General features: G+C 51.6%; 2 protein-coding genes across 22 annotated transcripts in view; one reads left to right on the top strand and one right to left on the bottom strand.

The window, feature by feature from the left end:
* ELF4 (E74 like ETS transcription factor 4) overlaps nucleotides 1-14,373 on the top strand; it is a 50,192-nt gene extending 35,819 nt beyond the window's left edge. For both annotated transcript variants that reach the window (XM_078362291.1, XM_078362290.1), the window contains exons 3-9: nucleotides 4,815-4,986; nucleotides 5,423-5,515; nucleotides 7,150-7,341; nucleotides 8,115-8,198; nucleotides 8,302-8,494; nucleotides 9,360-9,737; nucleotides 11,790-14,373. In XM_078362291.1, the coding sequence (XP_078218417.1) occupies nucleotides 4,815-4,986; nucleotides 5,423-5,515; nucleotides 7,150-7,341; nucleotides 8,115-8,198; nucleotides 8,302-8,494; nucleotides 9,360-9,737; nucleotides 11,790-12,594 (1,917 nt within the window). In that variant the 3' untranslated portion in view covers nucleotides 12,595-14,373. The remainder of the gene's footprint in view (nucleotides 1-4,814; nucleotides 4,987-5,422; nucleotides 5,516-7,149; nucleotides 7,342-8,114; nucleotides 8,199-8,301; nucleotides 8,495-9,359; nucleotides 9,738-11,789) is intronic.
* A 7,774-nt stretch (nucleotides 14,374-22,147) lies between these two features.
* BCORL1 (BCL6 corepressor like 1) overlaps nucleotides 22,148-24,691 on the bottom strand; it is a 76,608-nt gene continuing 74,064 nt past the window's right edge. For all 20 annotated transcript variants that reach the window (XM_078362282.1, XM_078362289.1, XM_054251442.2 and 17 more), the window contains one exon: nucleotides 22,148-22,947. In XM_078362282.1, the coding sequence (XP_078218408.1) occupies nucleotides 22,665-22,947 (283 nt within the window). In that variant the 3' untranslated portion in view covers nucleotides 22,148-22,664. The remainder of the gene's footprint in view (nucleotides 22,948-24,691) is intronic.

Genomic DNA, 24,691 nt, shown 5'->3' with positions numbered 1-24,691 from the left:
GATTCTGGGGCGCCCACTCAGGTCCCCACTGCTCCAGTCCTTCCCTGCACTGACATATTTTCTGTGCGCTTAAATGTACCCATTGAATGGTGTCCTGGTACACTCATCACTACCCTTCATTCTCCTCCTTCCACAAAATGGAGAGGGAAGAGGCACCCAGGTACAGTAGAAGGAATGGAAGATTGGGAGTCAGGAGCCCTGGGTTCTAATCCCAGTTTGGCTACAGTGTCACCTCAGCAAGTGCCGTCCCTTACTCTATGTCTTTGTTTTGTTTTATTATTACCATTATTATTATTTTTGAGATGGAGTCCCACTCTGTCATCCAAGCTGGAGTGCAGTGGTGTGATCTCAGATCACTGCAACCTCCACCTCCCAGGTTCAAGTGATTCTCCTGCCTCAGCCTCCCGAGTAGCTGGGATTACAGGCGCCTGCCACCATGCCCGGCTAATTTTTGTGTATTTTTAGTAGAGACGGGGGTTTCACCATGTTGGCCAGGCTGGTCTCGAACTCCTGGCCTCAAGTGATCCACTCACCTTGGCCTCTCAAGGTGCTAGGATTACAGGCGTGAGCCACTGCACCTGGCCCCCTACCCTATCTGACTTCTGTTTCCCCATCTTCACCAAGAGGAGATCCAAATGGATTACCTCCAAAGGGCATTCCAATCTAACTGGGATGCTCTCTATTCTAAATCCTGTGAGGATGGAAAACTGTCAGATCTCTAGCGGCCTACCAAGGGCTGCCCCCTAGTGGCCTTTGAACATATTGAACTTTCTGTCTACCTCTCTACCTAAAGCTTGCTCAATTTTATTGAACACACAGGGTGTGCCTAGCCTGGTGGAAGGCATCAGACAAGGAGAAAGGAAGAAAAATCTACCGTACATGAGTTGTCAATGCTACTTGTCGTTTTTCATTTGTTTCTAGTCCACTCAGAAACTGTTTCTTTTCTTCATAGAGGCTGTTTTTCACAGAAGCAGTTCTTACCCTCCACGCTCAACAGACTCTCCTCCAATCCACAGAGAAGTTCCAAGCCCTTAATTTCCCTTCCTTCTCTCTTTTTGTCTATAACATTTCCTGTTCTTGTTTCCTTCCCACTGGCCCAGGAGAAAGAAATGCTCCTTTTCCTTGCAAGGGTAATTCCCGACCTCTGTATGTCCTGAATCTGTCCTCTCTGGCATCCTCCAACACCTCAAACCATCCACCGCTTCCTCTCTCTCATATCTTTTTTGTTTGTTTGTTTGTTTATTTACTTATGTGTTTATTGAGACAGAGTCTCACTCTGTCTCCCAGGCTAGAGTGCAGTAGCGCAGTCTCGGCTCACTGCAACTTCTGCCTCCTGGGTTCAAGCAATTCTATGCCTCAGCCTCCCAAGTAGCTGGGATTACAGGCACCTGCCACCATGCCCAGATAGTTTTTATATTTTTAGTAGAGATGGGGTTTCACCATGTTGGCCAGGCTGGTCTTGAACTCCTGATCCACCCACCTCAGCCTCTGAAAGTGCTGGGATTACAGGTGTGAGCCACCATGCCTGGCCCTATTTTAATTGAGATGGAGTTTCGCTCTTGTCGTCCAGGTTGGAGTGCGGTGGCACAATATTGACTCACTACAACCTCTGCCTCCTGGGTTCAAGTGAGTCTCATGCCTCAGCCTCTGGAGTAGCTGGGATTATAGGCATGCATCATCACGCCCAGCTAATTTTTGTATTTTCAGTAGAGATGGGGTTTCATTATGTTGGCTAGGCTGGTCTCAAACTCCTGACCTCAGGTGATCCGCCCTCCTCGGCCTCCCAAAGTACTGGGATTACAGGCGTGAGCCACCGTGCCTGGCCTCTCAGATCTTTTAGCTGTCTCAGATCTCTCCTCAACTTTGAACATCTTCAGGTCTCCCCAACCCTAAAAGAAAACCTTCCCTCCCTTCTGCCCCCATTTTCAAGATGCTACCTTTTTAGTTCCTTTCTTCCCCCAGGGTAGTCTCCACCCTCTGTTTTCACTTTCTTACTTCCCTTTCACTCTTTTTTCTTTTTTGAGAGAGGGTCTCACTGTGTCGCCCAGGATGGAGTGCAGTGGCACAATCATGGCTCACTGTATCACTGTAGCCTCAACCTCCCCAGGCTCAGGTGATCCTCCCACCTCAGCCTCCCAAGTAGCTGGGATGACAGGCGCACATCACTGCACCTGGCTAATGTGTGTGTGTGTGTGTGTGTGTGTGTGTGTGTGTGTGTGTGTGTATTGAGACAGTTTTGCTCTTGTTGCCCAGGCTGGAGTGCAATGGTGCGATCTCAGCTCGCTGCAACCTCCATCTCCCAGGTTCAAGCTATTCTCCTGCCTCAGCCTCCCGAGTAGCTGGGATTAGAGGCATGCACCACCATGCCTGGCTAATTTTGTATTTTTTAGTAGAGACGGGGTTTCACCATGTTGGTCAGGCTTGTCTCAAACTCCCAAACTCCCAACCTCAAGGGATCCATCCTCCTTGGCCTCCCAAACTGCTGGGATTACAGGCATGAGCCACAGCGCCTGGCCTAATTTTTGTATTTTTTGTAGAGATGGGGTCTCGGCATATAGCCCAGGTTGATCTCTAACTCCTGAGCTCAAGCAATCCTTCTGCTTCAGGCTTCCCAAAGTGCTGGGATTACAACAGGTGTGAGCCGGCTCACCTGTAATCCCAGCATTTGGGAGGCTGAGGCGAGCACTTGAGGTTGGAAGTTAGAGACCAGCCTGACCGACATGGAGAAACCCAATCTCTAGTAAAAATACAAAATTATCCAGGCGTGGTGGCGCATGCCTATAATCCCACCTACTCGGGAGGCTGAGGCAGGAGAAGCGCTTGAACCCGGGAGGTGGAGGTTGTGGTGAGCTGAGATTGTGCCACTGCACTCCAGCCTGGAGTGAAATTCCATCTCAAAAAAAAAAAGAAGAAAAGGAAAAGGAAAACAAGCGTGAGCCACTGCGCCTGGCCCATTTCACTCCTTTTAGGAAACTACTTTTATTTTGAAATGTATAATAAATACAAAAGGGTGCATAAATCATATTTAGATACAGACATCTATGAAACGAACACCCAGGTACTCACCACTTAGGTTAAGAAATAAAACATTACCAGTCTCCTAGAAGCCCTTGATACCTAACACTTAACGAGAGCTTAGTCTACGCCAGGCCCTGCTCTGAGTGCTTTATGTGTATGATCTGTTTAAACAATCCTAAGGGATCAATTATGTGATCACTCCCATTTTATAAATGGGGAAACATACACAGAAAGGTTAGGTAGCTTGCCCAAGGCCACACTGCTAGTGAGCAGCAGTTTGGTCTCAAGCCCAGGCAGTCTGGTTCCAGATCAGCACAATCCAATAGAATTCCCTGGAATGCTGGAAATATCCTGTGTTTCTGCTGTCCAGTATGGGGACACAAGTCACACGGGGCTATAGAGCACTTGAAATGTGGCTAGTGCAATTGAAGAAATGATTTTTTAAGCTTTCCAAAGTTTTTATTTACCTCTAAATTTAAACAGCCACCCATGGCTGGTGTCATCATGGACAGTATAGCTCTAGATGCTGGGCCCTTAATCACTATTCCCAACCGCCTACCTCAGTCTGTCCTCATTGAGATCCATTGCGACTTGGCCTGGTACCCTAGTACAGCCCTGAAACTGATCTAGCCAGGGTGACTGCCCAGGGCCAAACCCAAAGGTCTTTTATCCATTTTTGCTTTTCTGGATCCCTCAGGAACACTACATAGAGAGGATCACTCTCATCCTTTTTGCATGAAAAAAGAATTATCATCCACAAACAGATCTTGAGACTAACCAACAACACAAAGAATGATCAACACTCCCATGAAAGAAAATCTGGAAAATACGAAAGACAGAAAGGGGGAAAATTATTCAAAACTCCAGAACGAAAATAAAACTATAGCAGGGCGTGGCGTCGGCTTATGTCTATAATTCCAGCACTTTGCGAGGCCAAGGTGGGTGGATCACCTGAAGTCAGGAGTTCAAGACCAGCCTGGCAAACATGGTGACACCCCATCTCTACTAAAAAGCACAAAAATTAGCCAAGCCAGATGTGGCAGCAGGTGCCTGTAATCCCAGCTATTCAGGAGGCTGAGATAGGAGAATTGCTTGAACCTGGGAGGTGGAGGTTGCAGTGAGTAGAGATTGCACTACTGCATTCCAGCCTGGGTGACAGAGCCAGACTCTGTCTCAAAAAAAAAAAAAAAAGAAAAAAGAAAAGAAAAAAAGGAAACTATGATTAACAAGCTGGTATATTTCTTTCTATATAAAGGTTTTTTATTTTTATTTTTTAATAGAGATGGAGTCTTACTATGTTGCCCAGGCTGGAACTCCTAGGCTCAAGCGATGTACCCACTTTGGCCTCCCAAATTACAGGCATGAGTCACCACATGCAGCCTCCTCTATGTGGAGTTTAAAAAACAACAACAACAACAAAAAAAAAAACCATTTGCAGTCATACTGCTTTTAAATTTAGATTTGCTTAGTTTCAGAACAGTTATACTCTTAGGGGTTGAATTCTCATCTCAATTTTCTTATCTACTCCAAGGGATTCAGCGACCACCAGCTCCCTTTTGAACTCTTAGACACTTATTTTTGATTCCCCAATAGGCATCTCTATTTCAGATGTCCCAAAGGCACCTCAAGCTCACCACATCCAGACATTGTAGCCCTTATCTTGGTCTACAACCTGCTCTTCCCTAACTCTGGCTGTGAACTTGGTCCATTTTCAGATTCCATTTTCAGATTCTGCTAGGGAGGGTTTGCTGGAAGACCTGGGTGTGTCGTGAACCACATCCCTATCTTCTCCATAGCTGGAAGACCCCTCTGTGTTCCCAGCTGTGATTGTGGAGCAGGTACCATACCCCGATTTACTGCATCTGTACTCGGGACTGGAGCTGGACGACGTTCACAATGGCATCATAACAGACGGGACCTTGTGCGTGGCACAGGATCAGATCCTGGAAGGCAGTTTTTTGCTGACAGGTCTGTTCCCTTCCTGGGCAGGGAATGTGTGGTAGAAAGAAGGGCTGTGTCTTTAGGGAACAGCAGCCCACAATGGCTTCTAGTAACCCTGTGCAGAACAGGCAAGGCCACCAGCAAAAACGTGCTGCTTCACAGAGGAGGGAACCATCTTAGTAGATTCATGGTCTGTGGAGATGGGGCGGGACAATTGGGAGTGAAGACCAGCTGAGGGGGTGGAGAGTTAGGGAGGGAAGGGTGCCGGGCTCTTCCTGGCTGTCCCTCAGTACCTCTGGACAGGGTCCCCTGCTTCTCACTCACTTAGCACTCACTTCAGGGCCAGCCCGAAGGATGCTTACCATCATCCTCTCTTCGGGCTGGCCCTGATTGTAGCTGTACCCCCTGCCTTGTGCCCTGAGGGAACTTTTCTTCTCTCCTCCCACCATGGAACCCGGACCAGATGACAATGAGGCCACCTCGCACACCATGTCAACCGCGGAAGTCTTGCTGAATATGGAGTCTCCCAGTGATATCCTGGATGAGAAGCAGATCTGTAAGTGTGAACCCCAGTGCCTGAACTCAAGGCAACAAAATAATTCCATTTAACAATATGAAATCTGTGTATTGGTTTCTCAGGCATGTGTGCACTCTGGTATATGCGCCATACCCACTGATATTCATATAACTTTTATCTTTTGTGTATTTTGGTGGCTGGCTTATTTCAGTTAGCACAATGTCCTCAAAGTCCATTCATGTTGTAGCATGTGTCAGAATTTCTTTTCATTTTCAGGCCAGGTGTGATGGCTCATGGCTGTAATCCCAGCACTTTGGGAGGCTAAGGCGGGTGGATCACCTGAGCTCAGGAGTTTGAGACCATCCTGGGTCACATGGTGAAACCCCATCTTTACTACAAATATAAAAATTACCTGGGTGTGGTGGCACACATCTGTAATCCCAGCTACTCAGGAGGCTGAGGCAAGATAATCACTTGAACCCAGCAGGTTTAGGTTGCAGTGAGCCAAGATCGCACCATTGCACTCCAGCCTGGGCAACAAGAGCGAAACTCCATCTCAAAAAAAGAAAAAGAAAAAAAAAGGAAGAAAGGATGTATTTCCATTTCCAGGCTGAATAATATTGGCCAGGCTACCTTTCTCAGGCTCTGCTCTTTTGCTTAATTCCCAGGAAGACAGGGATGCAGCGTGGGGCTCATTTAGAAATAAGTGATCCCACAAGGTCAGGAGTTCTAGACCAGCCTGGCCAACATGGCGAAACCCCATCTCTACTAAAAATATAAAAATTAGCCGGGCGTGGTGGCAAGCGCCTGTAGTCCCAGCTACTGGGGAGGCTGAGGCAGGAGAATCACTTGAACTCAGGAGGCGGAGGTTGTAGTGAGCCAAGATCGTGCCACTGTACTCCAGCCTGGGTGACAGAGCCAGATTCTGTCTCGAAAGATGGATGGAAGGAAGGAAGGAAGGAAGGAAGGAAGGAAGGAAGGAAGGAAGGAAGGAAGGAAGGAATCCCTGCCCATCCTACAGGCTGCTAGCTTCCCAGAGGGCCCCCAAGGCAGGCTCTTCCCAGTGCCCTCTAAGGCAGATGCCTTAATGGCACAGGAAGGTCCCCCTAGATTGCCCTCTCCCAAGGCGTGCTATGGTACAGTGAGGGAAAGCAAGCCATAAAGCTGAAATGTGACAGGTGTCTAGTCCTGGCTCTCACCAATGTTCATCCAGAATCCAACAGTGGGTGCCTATTTGTACCGGTTACCAACTTGCTGTCTTGCTGTGTGACCTTGGGCACTTGACTTCCCCTCTCTGGGTCTCAGTTTCCTCATCAGGAAAGCACAGGAATGGGACTACATGATCTCTAAGGCCCCTTTGAGTCATAAAATGAGCCTATGACTAAATCAAGATGGCCCTTTACCTGGGGTGCTGCTTAGAACTTTCCCACCACCAGCAGTGGGCTATAAATGTGGCAGCTGTGATTGGGGCCAGCTCGTGCCCACAGCTCTGCAGATGCTTCCTCTCCTTGTGGTATAAGCCACATGAGGCATTTTCAGGTGCATCCTGTGTTTGGGGCCGGGGGTAAGAGCCCCCCCGCTCCCTTGGAACCTACCAGTCTCTCCAGCACTGGGTGACCCCCACTCCAGCCCCTGCCCTGCACCCTGCCCACCCCAAGCCTTTCTTCTTGCAGTCAGTACCTCCGAAATGCTTCCAGACTCAGACCCTGCACCAGCTGTCACTCTGCCCAACTACCTGTTTCCTGCCTCTGAGCCCCATGCCCTAAACAGGGCGGGTGACACTAGTGACCAGGAGGGGCGTTCTCTGGAGGAGAAAGTCCTTAAAGAGGAAAGTGCCAAGAAGACTGGAAAATCAAAGAAGAGAAGTAAGTGGGGGAGAGTGAGTGTCTGTGTGTCTCTGAGGGGATGGGCGGGGTGTGGGGGGTGGTCAGGGTTCATGGATGTGTTAAGAGGCCAGCTCTCTGGTGTGACACGGATGGACCAAAAGGCCTCCCTTCTGTGAAAGCTGGCCTCATCCGTTAGCCTGCCTGCAGCCTGACATTTCCCATGCTGCCCCTGTCTGCCCAGGATCTGCATAAGCTCTTACAGAAACATTGATGATCTTGGCGGGTTGAATCCTGGGCTGGGAGTTTGGACCCCAGGCTTGGCCCCCTGGTCAGTCCCCAGACCTCTGGGGCCTCAGCCTATAAAAGGCTAGTCATGCCGGGTGCTTATCTCCCTTCTGCAGAGTTTATAAAGCTGAGGCCATATATGAGAGAGGACTTTGGGCTTTCCCAAGCCCCGTGTTATTGATTTACTCAGGCGATGGCTGGTCCGTACTGCCTTGTCAGCATGGCAACCAAACCTCAGCTCCACACTTACCTGCACAACAGTGGCGCCTTGAGGCTGACTTTCCGTATCAGAAGTCAGGCTAGGCACTCTGCTCTCACAAAGGTGACTTGTTTGCAAGCACTTGGTTTCTCTGCAGCATTGCCATGTTGCATTGCTACCCTGGGGGCCTGAAAATGAGGTGCAGAGGCCTGAGGGCTGTGGCTCTAGAGAGCCATCTGCGGCCTCCAGCCCCGGTGACCTGCCTCCTCCTTGTTGGCCTTGTCACAGCCAACTTGGCCAGCTCATCGTCCCCACCTTTCCCTCACAGTCCGGAAGAGCAAGGGCAACCGAAGTACCTCACCTGTCACTGACCCCAGCATCCCCATTAGGAAGAAATCAAAGGATGGCAAAGGTATGGTCAGCTGGGACTCAGGTGATGTGGGGAGGGAGCCCCTTCCCTGCTGCCAGGGTGCCCCAGCCGTCCAGGCTGCCCCTCACAGCCCGCCCCTTTGCAGGCAGCACCATCTATCTGTGGGAGTTCCTCCTGGCACTTCTGCAAGACAGAAACACATGTCCCAAGTACATCAAGTGGACCCAGCGGGAGAAGGGCATCTTCAAACTGGTGGACTCCAAAGCTGTTTCTAAGCTGTGGGGGAAGCAGAAAAACAAGCCTGACATGAACTATGAGACAATGGGGCGGGCGCTAAGGTAGGAGCTGTTGGGACAGAGAACACCTGCCCTGGGGATCACCAGCCTTTCCTTAATTCCAAGGGCTCCTCCCAGTTTTAATGGAGACCTGACTGATCCTAAGGAAACGGGTCTCACAACTTTCCTCTTAGCTTGCTCCTATGACCATTCCCCAGGCCCCCTCTGGGAGGAAGAGCCCCCTTCCCCTTGTATCTCTGACCTGGCCTTTTTCTCCTCCTCCTCCTCCCCCCCCAACTCCCCCCTCCTCCTCCTTATTTTTCTTCTCCTCTCCTTCTCCCCCTTCCCTTCCCTTCTCCCTTCCCCTCCTTCTCCTTCTTTTTTTCCTCCTCCACCACCTCCTCCTCCTTTCTTCTTCTCCTCCTCCCCTCCTTCCTCCTCCTCCTCCCCTCCTTCTCCTTCTTTTTTCCTCCTCCTCCTCCTCCTCCTCCTTCTTCGACAGAGTCTTGCTCTGTCACCCACACTTGAATACAGTGGCACAATCTCGGCTCACTGCAACCTCCATCTCCCAGGTTCAAGCGATTCTAGTGCTTCAGCCTCCCGAGTAGCTGGGATTACAAGCATGCACCACCACACTCAGCTAATTTTTTGTATTTTTAGTAGAGACGGGGTTTCACCATGTTGGTCAGGCTGGTCTTGAACTTCTGGCCTCTAGTGATCTGCCCACCTCGTCCTTCCAAAGTGTTGGGATTACAGGGCTGAGCATATCCTTTCCCTTGCCCTCGGGCCCTCAGCAGGCTCCCCAGCCAGCCTCACTCACCCTTACGCTTGCCTAGCGCTGGGGGAGGAGTGTGCTGGGGAGATGGAGATGGAAGGTCTCCCACCCAGCTCCCAGCTAACTCCCAAGTCCCTACCCCTCTTCCTCTAGATACTACTACCAAAGAGGCATCCTGGCAAAAGTGGAAGGGCAGAGGCTGGTGTACCAGTTTAAGGAGATGCCCAAGGACCTGGTGGTGATTGAAGATGAGGAGGAGAGCAGCGAAGCCACGGCAGCTCCGCCTCAGGCCTCCACGGCCTCTGCAGCCTCCACCAGTACCACTCGGCGAACCAGCTCCAGGGTTTCATCCAGATCTGCCCCCCAGGGCAAGGGCAGCTCTTCCTGGGAGAAGCCAAAGGTCCAGCATGTCGGTCTCCAGCCATCTGCAAGTCTGGAATTGGGACCGTCGCTAGACGAGGAGATCCCCACTACCTCCACCATGCTTGTCTCTCCAGCAGAGAGCCAGGCCAAGCTCACCAAAGCTGTGAGGTAAGAGCACCCAGGTCAGCACCAGTCTTTGCACAGTACCTCACATTGGGGTTGTTTTTTTTTTGTTTGTTTGTTTGTTTTTAAGATGGAGTCTTGCTCTGTCGCCCAGGCTGGAGTGCGGTGGCATGATCTCTGCTCACTGCAGCCTCAGCCTCCCGAATTCAGGTGATTCTCCTGCCTCAGCCTCCCAAGTAGCTGGGATTACAGGCGCCCACCAACACACCCACCTAATTTTTGGTGGGTATTTTTAGTAGAGACGGGGTTTCACCATGTTGGCCAGGCTGGTCTCAAACTCCTGACAAGTGATCTGCCCACCTCAGCCTCCCAAAGTGCTGGAATTACAGGTGTGAGCTACCATGCCCTGGCAGGGCTCAGTTTTCAACTTCTTGCCAAGCTCTTCTCTGTCTCCAGGCTCATGGGATCCTCCCAGAGCCATGGAGAAGCCAGTAGGGCACTTGTTGGTCAAGAGAGGGAAAGTCGGTTGCCTGAGGTCACACATCAAAGTCATAGCAAAGCCAGCACTTCATCTGGGGGCTTAAGGGAGTGGGGCTCCCCAGGGAGCCACCAGTGCGTCCATGTCCTGTCCCATCCTCCTACACCTCCTCCATTCTAGAAAAGAAGCAACAAGAATGTTTTAGAGCCGCCTGCTGTGCCTTCCTTGGGACCTCCAGGCCTACCTGGCAAGGTCTCACTACATCTCATCTCCACTAAGGGACCTCCGATTTTCCCTGAGAAGGTTGGACTTGGTTGGGTTATGTGTATGGACCTCCCACTACACTGGCGCAGGTCACTGAGATACCCTTTCGAGAAGGGCAGGCAGTAGAGTGGAATAGTGAGGAAGATGAGCTCTGGGGTCCCACAAGGTCTAGATGTGAGCCCCTGCTCTAATGCTTACTTGCTGTGTACACATGAGACCAGGGACTCATATCTAGGCCTTGTGAGACCCCAGCATCCCCACTCAGAAGACATCAAAGGATAACAAACGTTGCCAGGAGCAGTGGCTCACGCCTGTAATCCCAGCACTTCAGGAGGCCGAGGCAGACAGATCACGAGGTCAGGAGATTGAGACCATCCTGGTTAAGATGGTGAAACCCCGTCTCTACTAAAATAAACTTAGTGGGGCTTGGTGGCGGGTACCTGTAGTCCCCGCTACTCAGGAGGCTGAAGTACGAGAATCGCTGGAACCCGGGAGGCGGAGGTTGCTGTGAGCCGAGATTGTACCACTGCACTCCAGCCTGGGGACAGAGGGAGAGTCCGTCCAAAAAAAAAGAAAAGAAAGAAAAAACCCAAAGGCATGGCTAGTCTTAGAGCAAGTTATTAACACATAACCTCTCTGTGCCTCACTTTCCTCAAGCTGTAAAGTCAGGTTGTTCTTATTCCACTTGCAGGCTGTTTTCAGGATTCAGTGAAATGCCACATGTCAATCGCTCAGAATGATCCCTGACCTATATATTAAGTACTTAATAAATGTGAGCTATGGCCAGGCACAGTGGCTCACGCCTGTAATCCCAGCACTTTGGGAGGCCTAGGTGGGTGAATCACCTGAGGTCAGGAGTTCAAGATCAGCCTGGCCAACATGGTGAAACTCCATTTCTACTAAAAATACAAAATTAGCCGGGTGTGGTGGTGCATGCCTATACTCCCAGCTACTTGGGAGGCTGAGGCAGGAGAATCGCTTGAGCCCGGGAGGTGGAAGTTGCAGTGAGCCAAGATCGCACCACTGCACTCCAGCCTAAGTGACAGAGCGAAACTCCATCTCAAAAGAAAAAATTAAAAACTAGCTGGGTGTGGTGGCACACACCTGTAGACTCAGCTACTTGGGAGGCTGAGTCAGGAGGATTGCTTGAGCCTAGGGCTTCAAAGCTACGGTGAGCAGTAATGGTGTCACTGCACTGCAGCCCAGGCAGCAGAGTGAGACCCTGTCTCTAGGAAAAAGAAACACAGCAAAGAAATTTACAAATACCTTCAGCTCCATTCCTCTCATGCCCTCCTTCCTTGCCAAATGGGGGACACTACCTGCCTTCACCAACTCTGTTCTCTGTTTCTTCTCAGTGTGTCTTCAGGGCCCGGCAACATCCACTTAGGAGTGGCTCCTGTGGGGTCGGGCTCTGCCCTGACCCTGCAGACGATCCCGCTGACCACGGTGCTGACCAATGGGCCTTCTGCCAGTACTACTGCTCCCACTCAGCTGGTTCTCCAGAGTGTTCCACCGGCCTCTACCTTCAAGGACACCTTCACTTTGCAGGCCTCTTTCCCCCTGAACACCAGTTTCCAAGACAGCCAAGTGGCAGCCCCGGGAGCTCCACTGATTCTCAGTGGCCTCCCCCATCTTCTGGCTGGGGCCAACCGTCCGACCAACCCAGCGCCACCCACGGTCACAGGGGCTGGACCAGCAGGGCCCAGCTCTCAGCCCCCTGGGACTGTCATTGCTGCCTTCATCAGGACTTCTGGCACCACAGCAGCCCCTGGGGTCAAGGAGGGACCACTGAGGTCCTCCTCCTATGTTCAGGGCATGGTGACGGGGGCCCCCATGGAGGGGCTGCTGGTTCCTGAAGAGACCCTGAGGGAGCTCCTGAGAGATCAGGCTCATCTTCAGCCACTTCCAACCCAGGTTGTTTCCAGGGGTTCCCACAATCCGAGTCTTCTAGGCAACCAGACTCTGCCTCCTCCCAGCCGCCCCACTGTTGGGCTGACCCCAGTGGCTGAACTTGAGCTCTCCTCAGGCTCAGGGTCCCTGTTGATGGCTGAGCCTAGTGTGACCACCGCTGGGAGCCTTCTGACAAGATCCCCCACCCCAGCCCCCTTCTCCCCATTCAACCCTACTTCCCTCATCAAGATGGAGCCCCATGACATATAAGCCAAGGGGTCGGGCAAGTGTGACCCACCAGGCAAAACTGAGCAGGATTTTCATAGGGACCGACTTCAATAGCACACCTGCCCCTGCATTTCAGTGGGATGTCAATACACTTGACCCCCAGTTCCCCGGCCCTACCTGGTGTCACTGTCATCAAACAGTGCCCAGCTTAAACATCCCTGTCAACAGACTCTGGCCTTCAAGAGCACTCGGGGATATGCTTTTGGCAGCATAACAGGCTGACTTGATGATGGAGGAAAAATCCTGGAGCCAGGCTGAAGTTTGTGGCCGAGGTTTGTGCAGCAGCTCCGTGAGAAGAGCCCTTCTAGCTGGCTCTAGCTCACTTGCTGCATTCCCTACACAGGAAATTTACTACCCTATATGTGAATATCCTTGTATGTACTTGTGTGTACTTGTGGGTCTGTATCTTAGTTTCTTTGGGGAGGACAGGGCTGTAGCTGTGAGGTGTTGTCTCCAAGGGTGTATGTATGTCTCCATGGATCAGCCACAGGGATAGGTTTTTTGTTTTTAAGGGAAAACATTCTCTAATTCCCTTTGTACCTGCCAAGATTTAGTTGCTCTGAGACTATGGGGTACAAGCTTGACCCCCCAATCTGTCAATGGTGCAGAACTGGAACGAGTGCAGAGTAGGAATGCTTTGATGCTCACGCACGTTGGGGAATATGCCCTCCTCAGGGACAAGAAGCCCGAGTAGGGTCAAACCACGAGGGAAGGGAAGAGGAGTTAGCTCTGGGAGCAGCCCTCACTGGCTGGACCGAGGTACTCTTCCTGGAGTTTGCTGTGTTCACGACCACAGTCATCATGTGGTCAGGCTGGAACCTTGGGCCAGCCCAGAGTGCTTTGCTGAAGTATTAGACAGGGGTGAAGTGCCCTCCAGCCTCACAGCTAGCCACAAAGCCCCAGTCAGAGCTGAATTCATTGAATGTTTGTGCCTGAGCTTGGGCTGTTTGTGTGATACCAGCCTCCAGCCAGACAATAGCCTTTGCTGACACTCCAGCCTACTTCCCCCATCCTGGGCTCCCTCTTGATTACTTTTTGACATTTTTTCAGCTGTCAGGTGTCACTGAGGCTAGTCCGGCTGCAACCTGGATGGGGCCCACCCCCATTCCTGCTCAAGCATGGGTGCCTACCACATGGTCTCTGCTGCTCAGCTTGCCTGCGACTCACCTCGAAGGTAGACCAGCCTGCTTCTGTGATGGCTGCAGCAGACCTCCTCGGGTGGACCAATGCCTCTTACCTCCCACTTTCACACCTAACCTTGACTCCTTCCCCAAGAAGATGGGAGTCAGCAGCCAGGAGTCCCTGTGACACCTCTCTCTCTTTGTGGCTCCCTGCTTCCCCCTTCCCTTTTTCCAAGGAAGGGCCAACCTATTCTCTCTCAAAGCTACCCTCTGGGCTGATGACCTGGATCTCCTCCCCTCTCCCTTCTTTAAATCAGCTTGCCTCCCTCCTGCCAAGTTTGGGGGCAAGGCTAAGAAATGTCAGCCATGGAAACAACTCTATTATCTGGTGACTTCGGGTAATGTGAATCAGTGCCTGAGGACCTGTGTCCTTGGTACAAAACCATCCACTTGACCTAACTACCTCCCCTGGCCTCTCTCTCACTCTTCTCTTCTTCGCCAAGCCAACTCTCACCCTCTCCCTCTCCCTCTCCCTGCCCCCTGGAGGGCACTGTGTTTGGTTGTGCAAATGTATTTACTACAAGTGTTTCCAGCAGTTGGCATTAAAGTGCCTTTTTCTAATAAAATCAATTTGACAGTTTCCTGATGGTTAAAAGTAAGCATCTTGATAAAGGGTCACCATGAAAAAAAAAAAAAAATTTGCACAAAGGTGCTGCATGGGTTAAGGGGAGCCCCACCCCCACCTGAAATCTGGTTTCTGCCACCTCTACTCCAACTCCATGGAAACTGACTGCTAGAAGGTCATCAGTGACCTCATGGTGAAATCAAATGTCCTCTTCACAGTTCTCAGCCCCCGTGAACCCACACTAGCTGGGCTCTCCTGCTTCATCAACCCTTTCTGGGGCTGGTTCTTCACCTACCACTTCCAATGTGGCTGTTCATCAAGACTCTCAACCATTTTGGGCTCATTTTGGCTCCTGGGATATGGGTCCTAAATCTAGAGCTCCAGCCCCAAGTTTCTCCTAAGCTCCTGGCTCACATTTCCAGTGATCTGCTGGACATTTCCACATGGATGCTTGTCAGCCCCTTAAAGATAGCCCCCCTACCAACACTGGATTTTTTTTTGAGTCAGTCTTGCTCTGTTGGCTGGAGTGCAGTGGCACAATCTTTGTTTACTGCAACCTCTGCCTCATGGGCTCAAGCAATTCTCCTGCCTCAGTCTCCTGAGTAACTGGGAGTACAGATGCATAGCACCACACCCGGCTAAGTTTTGTATTTTTAGTAGAGACGGTTTCACCATGTTGGCCAGGCTAGTCTCGAGCTCCTGGCCTTAAATGATCCACCTACCTTGGCCTCCCAAAGTGCTGGGATAACAGGTGTGAGCCACTGTGCCTGGCCAACAGTGGATTTTAAAATTATTGGCACACTCACAAAAATCCTTTCCAAGATGACAGGCTGATGGGTGCAGCAAACTACTATGGCACATGCATACCTGTCCTACGTCAACGAACCGGCATGTTCTGCACATGTATCCCAGAGCTGTAATAAAAACAATCAAACAGAAAGGCCGTCATGACTTGCCTATTTCTGTTCATGGTGCCACCGTTTTCCTGACCTCTTAAGGTGGAAATTTCAGAGCCATCTGATGGTTGCCTTCACTTCCTCTGCGTCCCCTTCTCCCATCTCCCGAAGTCCAGCATGTGGTTTGCAATGTACGAAAATCTGGCCTTTCTTCCACATTCCCAGAAACCTCCACCCTGGCTCAAACTACCCAAGACACACAAGGGCTCCCAGTGTGATCTGTCTCAACCCCTCCCATGTGCTCTTCGCTAAAAAGCCCTCAGTGATCTTCAAAATACTTAATCTCTAATCCTTTCTCAACTTAACTCTTTAGCTGCTGAATCTAGTCCAGGGGTCCTGGAGTAGGGATGGGGAGTACTTGGTTTCAAGGCAGTAGTTCTGGAAGTATTTTAAGCTTAGTCTCAGCCTTGTCTTCAGGACAAAGCCTGATGTCCTTGGCCTGCCATCAAGACCCTTGACCATCGGGTCCTAACTGACTTCCCCAGTCAACTCACCCTGCTCCCTCCGCCACCACTCACACCCCAAGGCACTGCTCCAGTCAAACTGATGGATTTGCTGGCCTGTGAACATGGCTCTGTTTACAATTTCCAAACTCTGTGCTTTTGCTCTTATTATCTTCTACATATATTCTAATCATTTTAAACCTGGAAACCAAGATCCTCCATTTAACTTTTACCTGCTCTAGGCAATACAGACAACCTCAATATTTACACAATCTTGTGTTTTCTTAACTAATATTCTTCCCTTCTATACATCTTTTCCTTTAGAAATGCAATCCATACCGGCCACCCATGGTGGCTCACACCTGTAATCCCAGCACTTTGGGAGGTCAAGGCAGGTGGATCACCTGAGGTTGGGAGTTCTAAACCAGCCTGGCCAATATGGTGAAACCCCATCTCTACTACAAATACAAAAATTGGCCAGGCGTGGTGGTGTGTGCCTATAATCCCAGGTACTGGGGAGGCTGAGGCAGAGAATCGCTTGAACTCAGGAGGCAGAGGTTGCAGTGAGCAGAGATCACACCTGGGCGATCACAGCTAGACTTCATCTCAAATAAAAATAAAAAAGCACAATCCACCCTCAGGATCTGATTGGTTCTGCTCAATCAGAATGTCCTTCCTATCCTGCACCAATTAAATTGTGCCCCTCCTTCAAGACTCGATTCATGGAATCTGCCTCCCCAGACCAGCCTATCTTAAGTGAGCTATTTTAAACTCACTGCAATTGCCACTCTTTCGGCAACTGATCATGAACACCCTGTGACATCTCTTCTATTATAATCACAACTATTACTTAAATCTTCAATGACCTGTACCCAGTTAGTGTCCCCAATTAGCACATTACCTCCTTGAGGAGTGGGAGGGACTATCAACCACATAACATGGCACAGTACAAAACATCAAGGAATGATTACTGATGGAGCCAGTGGGAGATGGGGACCAACTTTTAGGTAGGCGGCCTCTGACCTCCCCTCTGCACAGGCACTCGCCCCAGGTGCTCCACTGCTCAGGGCCTGCCCTCCCTGGCTCAGTGCCCTCATGGTATCCCCACCCCCACCTCCCACCTTAGCACTCAAAATTTGTTACTGTTCTGAACATCCTTTGCCCCTAAAGCAACTTCCCTGTCCAGTTTCTTTCTTACTCCAAGTGTGCAAGTAGCTAAACTGATTAACCTGTGCTGATACAGTTATGGGAGAGGGTTAGAGGAGAACCTCGGGAGACGGGTTCATTGTAACCAGAGTCAAGTGGCAGTAAGTCTCTGCCTTTTCATGGTTTAATGGAGTCAGGTGTCAAGAGATGACCTTCATCTCCCAGCAGCTGGTATGTTACTCCCTCTCTGGGAGGAGCACTTTGTTTTCCTTATTTTTTTGAGACAGAATCTCCCTCCATCACCCAGGCTGGAGTGCAGTTTCACGATATCGGGTCACTGAGGCCTTCACCTCCTGGGGCAAGCAGTTCTCCTGCCTCAGTCTCTGGAGTAGCTGGGACTACAGGTACATGCCACCAGGTCCAGCTAATTTTTGTATTTTGTAGTAGAGACAGGGTTTCACGATGTTGGCTAGGCTGGTCTTGAACTACTGACCTCAAGTGATCCACCCACCTCAGCCTCCCCAGGTGCTGGGATTACAGGCATGAGCCAGGCCTCACAGCACTTTGTAAATACCTCTATGGCAGCACTCAACACACAGCAGTTCCTTAATTATGTGCTTATGTAGGGTTCCCCGCCAATATACTGTGAGCTCCTCAAGGACAGGGACTGTGTGTTAGTGGCTGACACAGAGTGTCAGCCTAGCACAGTGCCTGGCACACAGTAGGTTCTTGATAAATGCTTATTGAAAGAATGAACGAGTCCTGATTTTAATTCTGGGACTTCTGCCCTATGCTATGTCAGGCAAGAGGAGAGGGAGGAGGACAATCCACACTTGGGCACTAAGGCGGCTTTCTGATCGCTTTTATAATACTGCAGGCGGCTACTTCCTTTGCCCCTGGAGTGTTACAGATATCCCCGGTCCACGAGGTGCCCAGGTGTCGCTGTCACCAGGTGCCACATGCAACTCCTGAACTCCCCGCCCTTTGCTGCTGCCCGCTTCCAGGGACCGCCTCCCCACTGTTTCCTCACCCCTGGGTGGGACTGTGCGGTGGAAATGTAGCTCCGGTGGGTGGAGCGGGAAAAGAAGTTATTCTGATGGTCACAGGCCTTTCTGATCCCTTCCCGTACTCCAAAAGAGGCAGTTGCCTCCAGCTCCGAAGCTGCTGGATCTGGGCTGAGTGAGCTAGTTCTCCTCCTGCACGGAGGTCGGAGCCTCGGAGAACCTCGGCCCCGGCGCTCCGGACGTGGAGATCGACGTCCAGCAGGTGGCGCTGTCGAGCCAGCGATGGCGGGCTAGTGGCCGGCGGGGCCCGGGAAGAGAGGGACGGCCAGGGCGGGGCCTACCGTCCGTGACGGAGGTGGCCGTGACCGGCGTCTTCCAGTCCTCGATCATGCCCCTGCTCCCGCAAGTGTCTCTGGAAGGCTCCGGACCCCCACCAAAGCCCTCTGCTGCTCCGGAACTTGGAACATTCCCCTCGGACCCCTCCTCCTCCACTTTCCAGGGGGAGTTTAGCCAGCCGCCGAAATCACTCTCCCATTGGCCAGCAGCGCTCTGGCCCCGCCCCCAGCACCCCCTCCCCCAGTCTCGCGGACCAGCAGGTGAGCACGCGCCGCCACCCCGCCTGCTGTTCGCTCCGCTCGCTGGCTGCCTCCTTCTACCGTGAAGCCGGAGAGCATTGCAGGCACCCGAGACTGTCATTTACCAGCGGAGGGCCCTGACCGCCCGCCGCGCGAGCCCGGCTCCCAAGGACCGGCGCGGGCAGAAAGGCGTAGCTTCCAGCTGCCTGATCCGGCGGATCGGAAGGCCCCCTGCGCGGTCGCAGCCGGAGCGCTGGGGGAACACGTGGAGCCCGGCCCGTCCCTGCTGCGGGGTCCAGAAGGCCCGAGTACTTCGTGTCCCCCTGCCCAGCACCTGAGCAGACACTCCCTGGGGCAGACCCCACCCTTCCCCAAACACACACACACGCTGGCCTTTGCAGGGGCGGGACACAGTGAAACACCCACCAGGCCTCCCGGTTTTTGAGTTAGAGTATGAAACGGGTCGTAGTTTACTACCCCATTTACCACCGCCCCCACACGCCAAATAGGGATGCGGAGAGGGTCCCTCCTCCCACCAAGACTTGAACAGAGCCTCTCTTTCAAGCTCTAAGAACATTCTGATAAGACCCTCATTAACCACAGGCTCTTGAACTCGGTATGAAAAGGGAACTAATTTTGGCTAAACAGATCTTTTTGGCCCTCAGTGTGATGCTCTGTCAGTAGGTGGGTACAATGGCCTCCATTTGGCTGATGGAGCAATGAAGGCTGGGAAAGATTAGGTTCCCACCCAAAGTCAGCCTCGGTAGTTAGGCTACACCATACTAAAAGGATTGGGAGATCATTTAATAAGAAGCTACTAAGCCATTCTCACCCCCAATCCTGACCAGTGATACAGATTTAATGCTACGGTCCATACTTCCTGCCTTGATCTTTCCAACCTGGCAAAGGGCAGTGGGACTGCAGGTAAGCTGTGGGCAAATAACCCAAAAGCAATACAAAAAAAAATCTGCTGTTTGGTTTTGCTTTTAACTCCCCTTCTTTGTCTCCAAGGCTTTGCTCAGATTGTCCCCTCAGTTCAAATACCTCTAATGCCTACATTTGTACTTTTTAATGTATCAACCAGGCATCACCTCTTCCAGGATGTGTTCCCAGCGCCGTTGCGCATCCCTCTGAGCTCCCGTAGCATCCTGGGCCTAGCGCAATCGTTATCCTTGCTACATGGCTTTCACAACCTATTGACATGTCAGGTTTCTGGACCTAACTGCAACTCGAGAAGAGGATTGACCTGAATTCAGAACCACTGTGGGCTTCTTTGGGAATCTGACAAAGATGGCTATTGCAGAGGGCCTTGGGATCAGAAAGTGGGGAGAGGAGGGCTGAGGAAGATTAATGCTATGGCTCAAAGAGAACGATGCTTGGACCTGGGTCAAGCCAAGCTTCTAAGGCTTGAGCAAAGACAGCAGCTTAGAGTTCACTCCTGGGGATGGCTGGAGTCCAGCCGGCCAGACGCACAGATCCCTTCGCCTGTACACTCTCTGACAGGGCTCTCCAGACTCGAAAGCCACAGCAAGAGGCCCTAAGAGAATAAAGCTTCAAAGGGCCTCATCCCAGGGCTCTCAAACATCCTCTTCCCCTCAGTCGCTGGTGCATTCTGGAACTAGCATTCACAAGAATCATAGCTTCTACCACCCTTTTTCAAAAGCGGGAGGAAAAACTGCAAAATCCAGGATGGGCATCTTGCCTTCATGGTCGCTCAGTGGAAGGAAAACAGAACTGTGGAAGGCCTGCACTGTGGGCGGGGAGCACTGGCACAACAGTGAGGGCAGTGATGAGGCCATGCAGCCAGATGCCACCTTGGCAGGGTGGCCCAGGGCAGGCAGGGGACTTCCTTAAGGAGGCTTATTCCCACAGCCACCAAAGAGAGGGCGGCTTCCTCCAATCCTGCTACTCCTATGGAAACGAGGACTGCCCAGGCACCCCAAATTGCCCTTGATCCCAAACCAAAGCAACAGGAGCCGGATGCTCCATTTGCCGCACCGGCCCCGCCCCTAGGATTTGCCCCTGCCTTTCTTTTTCTTTCCAGATCGTGACCCAACGTTCACTAGCCACTCCACCTTGCCTTCATTCATTGTACCCCTCCGGACCCGCAGCTGCAAAGCAGGATGGTGGGGGGCGGGGTTCCCCATCACAATGCCCACCTTCTGAAACCACCACCAAGTCCCAAAGGAGAGGATAGAAAAAGAGACAGGAGACAGAAGCCCTGACACACAGTTTTCAGTATGCAAGTGTTTTTGACTCCACAGCCAGTTGCTTAAAATGAAACAGGAGGGCAGCCAGAATATACACCCAAATGCGAAGAAAGGAAAGGCAAACAGAACATGAAATAAACTACACGATACCAGGAACCCCAACAAAACCAACAATCAAAATCCAAAACCCCTCAACTTTATATATATATGTGTATATATATATATATATATATGTATTTTTTCTTAAAAAGGGAAAACAACTGTTTAAAACCAACTGGGCAGTATGGTGGTGGGGGGAGCAGTCCTACCGAAGTGGGGGGTGAGAACTCCCCTGCTCCCCGGGAACAAAGAACAAACACAATACAAAGAAAATAACCACCAATGCTCCGCAGGGCTCAGGAGCCTCCAGAGAACAGATTGTCCCATCCTCAAACTGGCTTTTTTTTTTTTCCTTTTTTTTTTTTAATCTTTTTTTTCCATTTTCTTTTTTGTTGTTGTTTTAGCACCTGTACAATAAAACTGTACCATCTCCAACCAGAGCCGGCCACGGCGAGGCCCTCCTGCCTTTGGATGGTACATACTCTACAAGGATTGTTCGGAAAAATAGCAATTGGTAGAAAAATAAGAAGAGTGGAAGGGACAATGCCACAGAGGGGTCAGGGACAGGGATGCAACCCAAGCTCCTCTCTCTCTCTCACTGGACAAACCCAGTGCTGGAGCCTGGAGGCCAGGGGGAGGCCAGGTGGGGCCACCACTCAACCTCAGGTCCCCAGGCAGGAGAGGAGCAAGGTCTAGAGATCCCTTTCCTGCCCTTGCCTAGAATAGCTGACCCCTGGATTTCACATCTGGCAGTCAGTCTCAGAGCCCTCTGCAGATTCCCAAGGAGAATGGGGGTCTGAGGGAGGAGGAGTGGGGAGGAGAGGAAGGAAGGGGTGCTGCGAGTCTAGGAAGGGGCAGGGATGGGGGGGCCGAGGGCTGGGAGGTGAGAGGCTCAGTATCTCGAGACAGGGAGGCCAGAATGAGGTTGGGGGAGTGGGGGCACTGGGGAAAGGATGCAGGAACAAACTCATATTGTGCACTCAGAGGGGGGCAGTGAAGAAGGTGTGAAGAGGGGCACCCTCACCCCTCAGATCCCTTCTCCACACCCCTTTATTAGAGTCACTTATTAAGCGCTGGCCCCACAATCCTCCTCTCCCTGTCAACACTAATCTCAAGATAGTGGGGCTGCTGCAAAGGGCGGAAGGGGGCGGGGGGGAGCACCAAAGCCTCAGGATTTACCCCCAAGCCCCCAGCCCTAGGCCAGCAGCAGCTAGCTTCGTTAGTCACAAGTTCATGTCCCCCCCACCCCACCCCACCCCAGTGGGGGGGGGGGAACCACCTGGGAATAGCTTTGTCAGAGCTCATCAACAAAGAAAAAGGAAGGAGGTAAAGAAAGTCCCTCAGAACAACAAGTTGTCTCAAATCGTCACAGTGATACAGACTTCTCAGAAACCAATGAAACAGTACAAATTAAATACTAATCAAATAAATACTACAGAAGACAGAAGAACACAGGGGAATGGAGTTGGGGGGGCGCTCAGCGATCGGGGATTTTCTCATTTCTCCTTGGGACAGGCCAAGGCCACCCAGGGCCCAGGTTTGGTCTTGGTCATATACAAGGAGGCCAGTCCAAGGGACCCCGGCGACACCTCCCACCACCCCTGGGACCTCTTGTCCTCAGACGTGGAGTTCAGCTTTCCACCCCCATCACCAACCACGACAACAATGATGACGACAGGGAGATGAGAACTAATTGTAACCAAAAAAACAAAAACAGTCCAGTCGCTAATGCTGGCATTGATAAGGCGGCTTCTTGTTGGTCCGTATTATTGCCTCATTCTGCAGTCTGGTGCTCGGTGGGGGAAAGACAAGGGAGGTGGGGGAAGGGTGAACTCGGAAGGAGAAAGAAGAAAAGGAGGGGCTGTTTTCCTGGTCAACTTTTGCAAGACTGGAATTCCACCTCGGACCCTAGGAGCCGAAGTAGGTCTGGCTCGTACCGCACCAGCTCCACAGTCTCAGAGGAGCCTGGGGGGGATCTGTCGTCCAAGCCTACAGGCCTCTCGGCAGGGGTCAGCAGCTGACTGGAGGCCACCTGCCGGTAGAACTCAGCCTTGGGCAAGGTGGCGATTTCAAAGTGCGGGAACCGGGCTTGAAAGATCCTCGAGGAAAGCTTCAGCCTCTTCAAGACATCAGAAAAGAGAAACCAGTTGCAGGGCCTGCAAAGACAAGGATGGGAGTTATGGAAGGAGGCTGGGGCAGCAGTGGGGGCACCGACCCAGAACACCCTGCAAAGCCCACGAAGGCTGTGCGGCCACCCTCATCTCCCATTATAACTCACTGCCAGTCTGGCTCCCCTGTCGCCTGGTAAACCACAGGCTCCTTGGGTACGGCTGAGGCAAATGTCTTCTGTCCCCTGCAATACCTGGTCCGGCTTTCAGCTAAACGGTGAGCACTCAATCCGTGACCGATCTTTTCCGAAATAACACAAGCAGGAGGGAAAGGGGCCTTCCAGAACCTCAAACTCTAGTGGGCTTCCTGGGGACTTAGCCTGCACCCTGTGACCTGGGATTCACCATTTGCTGGGACTGGTCTTCCCCCTCCCGGCATTCCCGCCCCTGCCAGCCCGGCTGGATTCTCTCTCCAGTTCTCTCTCACTTCCCTGGCCTCCTTGCTCTCCATGATCTTCCCCAGCAGAGGGGGAGCCGTGGAGAAAGGCCTAAACTGCGGGTAATCCAAAAGGCATTTCTCTTTGGCTCTGGAATGCATTAGACAATTCTTTTCTCCGGCAGCAGCACCATCATTTCTGCAGGGCCAGAGCTCACATTACAGTGAGTTGAGTCTGACTTTGCTGAGCACACTCGACTGGGTGGCAGCCTGGGGACAGCTGGGAGGGGTGCTGGAGAGGCCAGTCCCGGGCCAAATGCTTACATTGACTAATGCAGGAAGAAATGCTGCCTCCCCACGTTAGTGGTCCCAGTTCACAGAATTTGCCCTCCTCATTATTCCACGACCCCAGCTCCAGCCTTTGCCACTTCTGGCCTGGGCTCCAGCTTATCAGCCTCCTAACTGGTTTCCCTTTGCCAGGGGTCACTCTTCTGCACCCCTACTCACCCTCATTGGATCATCTGTTACCATTACAGTTTTCTACAAAGAAAGTCTGACCTTCCATTCCCTCACTAAACAGCTTGCAGTGGATCCCCAGTGCCTCCAGAAAAATTCTAAATTCTTTTGCATGATTTTTTTTTTCTTGACATGGAGTCTCACTCTGCCACCCAGGCTGGAGTGCAGTGGCAAGATCTCAGCTCACTGTAATCTCTGCCTCCTGGGTTCAAGCAAGTCTCCTGCCTCAGCCTCCCGAGTAGCTGGAATTACAGGCATGCACCACCACACCTGGCTAATTTTGTATTTTTAGTAGAGATGGCGTTTTACCATGTTGGCCAGGCTGGTCTCAAACTCCTGACCTCAAGTAATCCACCCGCCTCGGCCTCCCAAAGTGCTGGTATTACAGGAGTGAGCCACCATGTCTGGCCACTACCATGATATTATTATATAAGACCTTCTGCTCACACCTGTAATCCCAGCACTTTGGGAGGCCGAGGTGGGCGGATCACCAAAGGTCAGGAGGTTTGACATCAGCCTGGCCAACATGGAGAAACCTCATCTAAAAAAAAAAAAGATCTTCCAACTTCTTCAGCCCAATGTCCACTTAATCACACACACACATACCCCACATTTTACCTCCCATCCCAGCAAGCACCGGTCACATGATAAAAGACTCCCCCTACTTTCTGAATTTGTATGTTTCAGTGCCTTGCTCTCTCCATCTTTCCCTCCTTCCCCGCCCAGCTCAGGGAGATACCATATCACCTGTGAAACCTTCCCCACTTGTAACTCATTGTTCCTCCATCTCCCGTGGTCTCGTGGCATTTGATTCACAACCCTATTGTAATACTATCAACA

The sequence above is a fragment of the Callithrix jacchus genome, chromosome X, assembly GCF_049354715.1.
Source record: "Callithrix jacchus isolate 240 chromosome X, calJac240_pri, whole genome shotgun sequence".
In the NCBI taxonomy this organism is placed as follows: domain Eukaryota; kingdom Metazoa; phylum Chordata; class Mammalia; order Primates; family Cebidae; genus Callithrix; species Callithrix jacchus.
This window is presented reverse-complemented; position numbering and strand designations above follow the sequence as displayed.